Here is a 9676-nt window from a genome sequence, read left to right as displayed (position 1 = left end):
TATATATTTAGCCACGGAGGCGCTCAGACATCAACTCTTTGCCCATTTTCCCTGAGCACCGCTGTACGCCCAGCTCTGTGCTGGTGCTGACCTCCTGCTTGTAAGATGTTCCCAGGGCTGGGACAGGTAGAGGCTGATTCCAGCTCATTGGTAGCAGTAGTCTTACATCATCAAACATATTGCTTTATGGTCAGCCTTTCTGTTTTTGGATCGCAGATTACTGAACGAGAATTAAAACCAGGGGGTGCCAACATCCCAGTCACAGAGAAGAACAAGAAGGAGTACATTGAGAGGATGGTGAAATGGAGGATTGAGAGGGGTGTCGTGCAGCAGACAGAGAGCTTAGTGCGTGGCTTCTATGAGGTAAAGACAACCAGCTAGAGTGGGGTTCTCGGCTGACCCCAGTTATACCTTGGTCCCTCTCATTCTACTTCATATGTGTCATAGTCTCATTTCTCTTTTGTTGTATTTACTGTTGCTAATTCAATTTAAACACTTCAATAATTTTTCCTGTATGTTTCAAGAATACAAAAAATTTATTGCCCTGTTACAAGAAATCATTGAAATAAAATGACCTGAATTCAAATAGCATTTGAGAGTTGAATGACCAGTAATAACATTTAAGTCATGCATCTTACTCATGCTTAGATATGGGTAATCAAATCTCATGCTAGTGAGATAGCATGCAAATGATAGTATCTGAGGGTCAGAATGAGTTGTTACAAGTATTTCATGTGACTTCTTTTGTGAAAAAGCCCCCATAGCTAAAATAAAAATAAACTATGAAAATGACTGGAGCACTAGATCTTCTCCAAGAGAAAAAAAAAAAAAAGAAAAAGAAAAGAATTCATTAATGACCAATTATAAAACAAAAATTCTGTTGAAAATTTCATCAACCTTGTACTAAAAATATATTTGTAGAGAACTTTACAGTTTTAAAAGTGCCTCCACAGAATACATCCATGTATTCCCAACACTCCTTGTGCCCTCCTTTTTTGATGAAGTGTAATTGTAGCTGAGGCTTCTCCAGGTTCTTAAGCCATGTCCTATATTCTTTTTATTCCACAGGTGGTGGATGCCAGGCTGGTATCTGTTTTTGATGCAAGAGAACTAGAACTGGTCATCGCAGGCACAGCTGAAATAGACCTAAGTGATTGGAGAAACAACACAGAATACAGAGGAGGTGAAATTTGACTTAAAGATGGCTGGATTTTAAGTTTCAGACTAAAGGGAGGCAAGTGGTTCAGCACGTGGATCTGGATCCAGGACAGGCAGAGGCACTTGCAGTCTAATCATAGGTCTGACGCACTCTCCTTTGAGACCATGGGCAAGTACATGCCCTTCTTCCCCTAGCTGTCTCATCTGTCAAGTGGAAGGAGGACTGTTTACGCACCATCTAAGGATGTCTTAAGTCTTAATTGTTGGTGAGGAAATATGACCATAGGAACAGTAATTAATTGTTTTATGGTGTTGTTAGTGAAGCATCAAGGAGCTCATATTGGACTGGTTAGACTCCACCTATTCTGTCTTCATTCTCAAACCTGAAGAGGCACACCTCTTAACTTCTTAATGAGCAAACATAGTTTTTCTGCATTTCACTTGAACTACTTACCAGTTATAATTCACAGTTGAAACTCATGAATATAAGATACAGTTCTCAGATTTCAAATTTGTTAAACAAGCCCTTTTAGAATTCAAGCATTAGGTTCAACCAAAAAGGAAACTGCTGTAAGATTAGCTTAAAACTGTATGCGTGCCCAGTGTCTTCAATTATGTTTGACTCTTTGTGACCCTATGGACTGTAGCCCATAAGACTCCTGTGTCCATGGGATTTCCCAGGCCAGAATACTGGAGTGGGTTGCCATACCCTCTTCCAGGGGATCTTTCCCACCCAGGGATCAAACCCACATCTCCTCCATCTCCTGAATTGCAGGTGGATTCTTTACTGCTGAGCCACTGGGGAAGCAGCTTAAAACTGGACATGTCACCAGATAGGAAGCTTTAGGGCTGGCATTTCTATAGATCAGTACAAGTTTTCAATTAGCAGTTGGCATTAAAGCCACTGTGATTTGATTGCTGAATCAATACACTTGGAAAGGGATCTGATGCTAACCCAGAGTTAGTTTTATTCAATAGTTTCAAACAAAGAACAAATACATTTTCTGAAACTTATTGTAGTGTTATTAAGTCTTCAGAAAGTCATGATAAATGACAGTTGGGTTTTGCTTTTGTCTTTTAACTTAGAATGTAAGAGGTGAACAGTAATTGTGAACTTGGAGAGTGAAGAATACAAGCTTTAAGTCACTGAATTAATCACTTAGCAGACTAAAATTAGAGCTGAGCAGTTCTCCAGTTATCAGTAAATTGAAACAGAGATTTAAAGGAAAAAAAACTTAAAACTATGGAGTAAAGATATACCTTAACATTGGCTCAGATGCTTTTATTTTGGCTTATGCTCGGCTCTTCCAGTCCATCACTATTGCCCTGGGCTGGCTTTGCCTGCCCATTTTCTCTGAAAGGCAGGATTAAACTGCAGTGTCCATTGCTGCTATTTCTGAAGTCCAGTTGCTGTAATAAGTCTTTGCCAGTTGACCCTCTGTCAATCCACATAGGCCTTGGCTGTTATAACTGTTAACTAAACCAGTTTCATTCACTAAAATACAATTTCTCCAACATGCTGTGTAACTTATGTGTACCATAAATACTATTAGCTCATTCTTTTACCCACCACGCACAGCCCCAGGAGATTCTAATAACATTCAATCACATCAGCCAGTTTTGTGTTTACATAGGATAGACTTTTATTCTCTGTGTATGACGAATCAAGTACCTATTTCTTTGCTTATTGTCAATCTTATCAAATAAAATTCTTGGGAACAGAGTGCTGGGGGGAGGGAGGGTCAGGAAAAGGGCAAGATACCCAGTTGCCATGTTTGCTAACCCAGCTAGTTGGCACTGAATGAAGGGGCGGCTTTGCTGCCATTTGCCATATGTTCACAGGGCAGCTGTTTGTAGAGAATATGACGAGATACTTTCACTCCTGCTCCTTCTATAAATGGTTTTGGCACAGACAGCAAAGGAGAGGCATAAAAGGGCCAGTTCAAAGGGTCAGAAAACTTTAAAGCTTTAAAGAGCCAATGCATTTATTTTATAGATGACAAAACTCTTTTCTCAGCACCAAATAGCTAATCTTTGCCAAAGGTAGGACAATGAGCCTCTGGATTTCCGTGTCCAATCTAGTTGTATTTACCCTCCATTTGGATCCCTTTCTTCTCCAAAGGGCATCACTGACCAAATGGTAAACAGTAAGGCAAGAGTCCCCTCAAAACCCATGTGAGGAAAAATTTGCAGGAAAATGATTTCTACCCACCTTCTCTTCAGGACTAACTGCTACTGATTCAGAATTAGAGTAGCTCTCTGCACACTGAATATGTCACTCAGCTGGTCTGAATCACTAACTGTGCTGTAATCTTTGTCAAACTTCTCTCTCAACTTAATTTTTCTCCACTGAGTTTTTGGAATCCACTGCTACTCCCTTCGCTCCAGTACTCTTGCCTGGAGAATCCCATGGACGGAAGAGCCTGGTAGGCTACAGTCCATGGGGTCGCTAAGAGTTGGACACGACTGAGCGACTTCACTTTCACTTTCATGCACTGGAGAAGGAAATGGCAACCCACTCCAGTGTTCTTGCCTGGAGAATCCCAGGGACAGAGGAGCCTGGTGGGCTGCCGTCTATGGGGTTGCACAGAGTCAGACACGACTGACACGACTTAGCAGCAGCAGCAGCAGCTACTCCCTTAATCCTCCTGTGGGATGATACTATTGACATTTTATTAAACTCTACTACAGTGTGGAATAAAAATAACATTTAGGTTGATGATTATTTGAAATTTATTCATTGAAGAAATGAAAGTAGTATAATTATTTTCCCTTTTTGTTAACAAAAAGTAATTTGATTTTAAAATATGAACATTATATATAGTTTTAAAATAGTTTGCAATATATGTTTATTTGTATAATTATTTGATTTATGTCTCTCTCTTTACCAGAAGCCCTGTGCAGATCTATTTTCTTTGCTATTGTTCCCTCAACCCTCAGACGTAGTACAGGGCTTGGCATGGTGGTTTGTTGTTCAGCACACAGTTGTATCCAACTCTTTGTGACCTTGTGGACTGCAGCACGCAAGGCTTCCCTGTCTTTCACTATCTACTGGAGTTTGCTCAGACTCCTATAGAAAATTATTTCTTAAATGAAGGAATGAAAGGTTCAAGCATTTCCAATACCAGCAACTATATTTTTCAAAAATGATATGGTTGACTATAACTCACTTGTTCTCTCCGCTAGGTTCATTTAGTGACCTCTAAATGGAAACAGATTTCTTGGTTCCATTTAGTGTTTTGTTTTACTTTTGACACTCGTGATCACATTAACAGTGTTATTCCTTGGTCTAAAATTGTAAATAATCTTTAATGAATCCAAGATGATGATTTATGTCCGAGAGTCTTTTGTTGACATGCCATGGTCATAGTGACTTAAGATAGAAAACTCAAAGTAATACTACCTTTCATGATTGGTTTGATAGGATATCATGACAATCACATTGTAATTCGGTGGTTCTGGGCTGCAGTGGAAAGATTCAACAATGAACAACGACTGAGGTTGTTACAGGTAAGATGCCTTTAGTTAATCTTTTTAATGCATTAATTATTGTTGGAATTTCATATTTTTAATAATGGCTAAGTATACTCAGTAAATATATCCCATGTTTATCTGCATATTCTGAGTACACTGTTCTCAGACTCTTCTGATTGCATGGTTCTTTGGTTCCATCACTGTGCAGAACATCTCTAACTAGTCCAAGCATCTCAGAGTTGTGAGGAAGTACCGATTGCCATCCAAGAGTCCTCAGAACAACATCCACCTTCAGGGCAGTTTGATCCCTTCATCCAGAGGCCCTCCAAGTATTCTGCAGGCCAGCATCTCTGGCAACAGAAAGAGATAATCTTCAGTCTCATTTATCAAGAAATGATCCAGTTCCTTGAAAGAGAGTCCCTTCTTTTCTTCCATCTAACTTTCCACAAATTTGAGATAACATTGAAGTTTAAGAATACTGGGAAAACTAACTCATTATTTTCTTATGGTGTTATAGTTATACAGGGAACTTGTTTGTTGATTGCAGCTAAAAGAAATATCAGACATGAGGAAGCCTTCTGTTTGCTCAGACAAAATCTTACAAGTAGGCTGGATCTTAGCTCCTTTGGATTACAGATCTGAGTCTCAAATTTGCAGACCTAGAAGTTCTTTTTGTTTTTCATTCACCTCAAATTGATCAGGACTGATGCTAAGTAGACTTAGGTTAATTGACACGTCCATTTTATTAATCTCTAATGGAAAGTATCAGTGGTTTAAGCTTCTAAGTTAAAGGCTATATAGGATGCTGTATTTTCTACAAACCGTCTACATCCCCTTTCCCTTTATAATGCACTGTCCTTCCTTGGGATTCTCCAGCTCTTTGTCAGAATTCTCACATGATAGTTATTCTGTCCCTATGGTTTTAATCTTTTGAGCTTTACCACCAGTGAGCACCATGCTGCTCTTCCCCAGCACCTCTGTATATGAATGATGCCAGCCTTTCCTAGAGACTGGTGTCTTGGCTTCACCTTCTTCTGTTTTCTTCGGTTGATAGTTTGTTACAGGCACATCCAGCATTCCCTATGAAGGATTTGCTTCTCTCCGAGGCAGTAATGGCCCAAGAAGATTCTGTGTGGAGAAATGGGGGAAAATCACTGCTCTTCCCAGGTAAAGTGAGAACATCTCTTTACTGTCACTACAGTGCTCTAGGGGGGAACTTGAGCTTAAGTGTATGTTGACCTATTGCCGTTTTTATGTTGAAAGTTTGGAAGAATGGAAAAAGCTTTTAGCATGAATTGATCTTGGATTACCTTTCTAAATGATGGAAAGAAAGATATTCCTGATCATACTTGAAGTACATATGTACATATCTTAAAATACAAAACACAACAGAACCAAAGCATTTGTTAGCAATAGGAGAAGCAATGTTGTCGTACTTGTAGCTCTAATTTATGTTTCAGATGCTCTAGTTTTAAGTTTATCATTGGTAACTATTTCAAATCCCTTCACTAAAAATGACCATTGTGGTTTCTAAGGAAAATTAAATCATGTAAATATGTCTCTTCAATCTATCATACACACCTTACCACCTTGTAAATGCTCTCTGCATTGTACTCTCATTCATAATAAAATGATATATTTCCTTGAGTGGAAAAAATTGCTTTTCTGCTGCTACTAATAAATATAAAAGACTAGTAAGGCAGCATCTGTGAATTTAAAAACTGGATTGAATGGAGCAAACTGGAACTGAAGCAGAAGAAAAGCAGGGAGCAAATAAAGAGGAACAGAGAAGAGTTCGTTTCAGAACTCCTTTATCAATCAGCAGTAACATATTGAATATTTGAGTAAAAAGGATTTCAGATTGCCTCTCATTTTACTAATAATAAAACTGCTTTCTGGGGAGGTTTAATCTTCCCAAGTGATATTAAGTTCCCGATGATGTTATCCTGAGTTTAAGTACAGTCAGCCATCTGTATCCATGAGTTCTGCATCTACGGATTCAGCCAACCACAGATTCCCAAGAACTACAGGTCAAAAATATTTTTTTGAAAAGTTTCCAGAAAGTGACAGAAAACAAAACGTGGATTTGCTGCATGCTGGAAACTATTACTTAGCATTTAAATTGTACTAGGTAGGTATTTCAAGCAATCTAGAGATGACTTGCTTCCCAGATGGCTCAGTGGTAAGAAATCCACCTGCCAGTGCAGGAGATACAAGAGACATGGGTTCAGTCCCTGGGTCGGGAAGATCCCTTGGAGTAGGAAATGGCAACCTAGTATTCTTGCCTGGAAAATCCCATGGACAGAGGAGCCTGGCATGCTGCAGTCCATGGAGTCACAAAGAGTCATACAGAACTGAACACAAGATGATTCAAAGTATACAGGAAGACGTGTATAGGTTAGATGCAAATAATATGCCATTTTATATTTGAGCATCCATGGATTTTGGTATCTCTGAGGGAGTTCTGGAACCATCCCCTGGGGATTCCAAGACAACTGTACAGATGACTTTGAGAAACTTATTAAGAAGACTGACTTCTTAGCAGTTGTAAGGCACTGGTTTTTAAGAATAGCGTTCTAAGCATAAACATGTAAAAAAGTGGTGCTGAAAATACAGATACAGAGAGAGCAATGAATAGAGCTCACTCAGGGCTGACCTGAGCCACCTCTTTGGGTACATCTCAATTTGTGAACAGAGGTGCTTGCATGCAAACATCTAAGTATTAGCTAGCTGCTGACTTGGTGTTCCAAATGTAAAAGATTTAATTTCATTATTTAAAGAAGAATTTTATTTTATTTTCCTTATGTCTGAAACATGGCTTTTCTTGCTTAAACCACATTTGCAACACAAAAGAAGACTTACACTCTCTGAGCAGGGCCTTTCACCTTTCTGAGAAACTCAAAGATGCATTAAAGAGGCAAGAAAGGACAGATGAATTGTGTTCTTTCTCTTGAAATCTGTTTTGGTAAAGATTTACTTTTGTAAAGTAGATGGAATAAACTGTGATAGTAGGAAGATATATTTAATCACTGAAATTTTCACCAAACCTGGTGAACAGAGAAAGGCAATTTGGTGTAAACAACAAACTTTAGCTTCAGAGAGACTAAGCTCTACCCCAGTTCTGTTACTTGCCTGCAGTGTAGTCTTCGAGAAGCTGCTTAATCTTTCTGAACCTCTGTGTCCTCATCTACATTATAGGTCAGTAATTCTGAAGATTAAATGAAATCATGCATATAAAACATTTACTGCTGACCCTGGCCCAGATGATGATGGCTGCCATTATGACTTCTGCCCTCATCATCTGTAATATATGTCAGGCTGCAGCTTATTGGAAAGAGCGCAGGGTTGGAAGTTAGAAGACCTGGAGTTCTTGGGAGGTTGGGATTTCTTGCCCACCTCTGCCACCAGCTGACTCTGGGACCAGAAAAGACCACTTAATCTCTCAGCCTGTTTCTCCACCTTTAAATGGCCAGGGAAAGGGTGGTCTGTTAGGTTCAGTTCATCAATAAGTAGCACTGACAGGTTGCTGAAGAATCTTGGGGGTCAGGCCGTATTTACTTGTCTACTTCCCCCGGAGTTCCAGGAAGTTCATATACTTGACTCATCATAAATGGTGGGGTTCTTCATAGCATTGCATACATGCAGTTGGGTAACAGGCATTGTTGTTTCTTCCTTTCTTCATTGTGACCTGAGGCTCTAGGTTCTAGATTCCAGTTCTACCCAGATTATAAAAGTCATACATAAAGATGATATGAGGCACATCAGGCAAGCAGACCATTTTCATACCTTGCCTGTAACAGGCTCTAATGTTTTAGGTCCAGTGGGAGGAAAGAGCTACTTGACTATTCTACTTCACCAGTTCATCAACTTACATAGCCTTGTTAGGAGATATGAGTGCAGATTTAAGCCTTTTGATACACTAGTTATGTGATCCTAAAAGCCTGGATCCATCTCTGAAAAATAGAAATAACAATGCCATGCTCAAGGAGTATTTTTGAGAATAATGTGCATGAAAGTCCTTAAGGATAGTATGTTTTCTTTGTTCTTTTAAACCTTTTATTATGATTCTTCTGGGAGCCACCATACTGCTGAAACTATTAAAATCTGCTTCACAAAAGTAGTACATTGGAAGAAAAACATAAAAGGAGAACTTCAACTCATGACCATACAGTTTTATCAGAAGTGATTTCTTCACTGATAACTGTCATCATGAAACACATCATGGCGTGTTAAGTGCCAAAAAGATCTTTAAGATTGGCTCTGGTCTAAAGAGATGGTATTTATGACTGAGCCCATTTTTTCCTACTATCAGCACAGATACACTAAAGCCATCATTCCTGCTGTTTCCTACTAGGTTTAAGTTGTAGAACTAAAGAACTGGTCTGTACCAAGCTATTCAACCCCAATGTATTTCTTTTTCTTATTTGTGAGATGATGTCTAACATTAAAAATGTGACATTGTACACACTGGATACAAAATGAATGGATATGCTTCTTCCTTAAAATGTGTATTCCCTAAGAAGTCTGGCATCATCTTGTGTCAGGCAGGGGAGGCTGTACCCTGGAGAAGTAGAAGTGGAAGTAGCTGTAAAGGATGAGGACAGGCAGCCCCAGTAGAAGGGAGGGCATCTTATTCTAGACATGGATGACTGAGGGCCTTTCAGCCTTTCAAGGAAGCAAATGAGGCTCGTTCTTCTCTCAGACTTTCTAGTCCTCATTGCGGTAGCAGTAAATAATGGTACTCACAGTGTGGGCCAAAAAGTGTATTAAAGTATATAGGGGTGTCTGTGAAGCCAGAACAAGTTGAATCCGTGGCTCTCTTTTTCTATCTTTTGGTAATAAAGTAACCAGAGACCGGATGATAAATAATGATGGAGATAGGCTGGTGTCTCTGTGGAGGTGTCTAACTTGAACACATTACTGCACTTCCTCTGCTTCCTAGTTGGTAGTTAGCTCTGTATTTTGCATTTCTGTAGATTTCCTGTCCCCTGTGCTCTGATGGGCTTAGGAGACTATAAATTCACTTTATGGCAAATGCTCTCTT

The 9676-nt window shown here is 39.4% G+C and overlaps 1 protein-coding gene across 3 annotated transcripts in view; it reads left to right on the top strand.

Moving 5' to 3' along the window:
- The window catches only part of HECW2 (HECT, C2 and WW domain containing E3 ubiquitin protein ligase 2), a 433603-nt gene that overhangs the window by 405955 nt on the left and 17972 nt on the right, over positions 1-9676 (top strand). For all 3 annotated transcript variants that reach the window (XM_055572982.1, XM_055572984.1, XM_055572985.1), the window contains 4 exons: positions 217-363; positions 1069-1183; positions 4583-4668; positions 5687-5799. In XM_055572982.1, the coding sequence (XP_055428957.1) occupies positions 217-363; positions 1069-1183; positions 4583-4668; positions 5687-5799 (461 nt within the window). The remainder of the gene's footprint in view (positions 1-216; positions 364-1068; positions 1184-4582; positions 4669-5686; positions 5800-9676) is intronic.

This window comes from Bubalus kerabau, chromosome 3 (genome assembly GCF_029407905.1).
Source record: "Bubalus kerabau isolate K-KA32 ecotype Philippines breed swamp buffalo chromosome 3, PCC_UOA_SB_1v2, whole genome shotgun sequence".
NCBI classification, from domain to species: Eukaryota; Metazoa; Chordata; class Mammalia; order Artiodactyla; family Bovidae; genus Bubalus; species Bubalus kerabau.
Note: the sequence above shows the minus strand (reverse complement) of the source record. Positions and strands in the feature narration are given on the sequence as shown.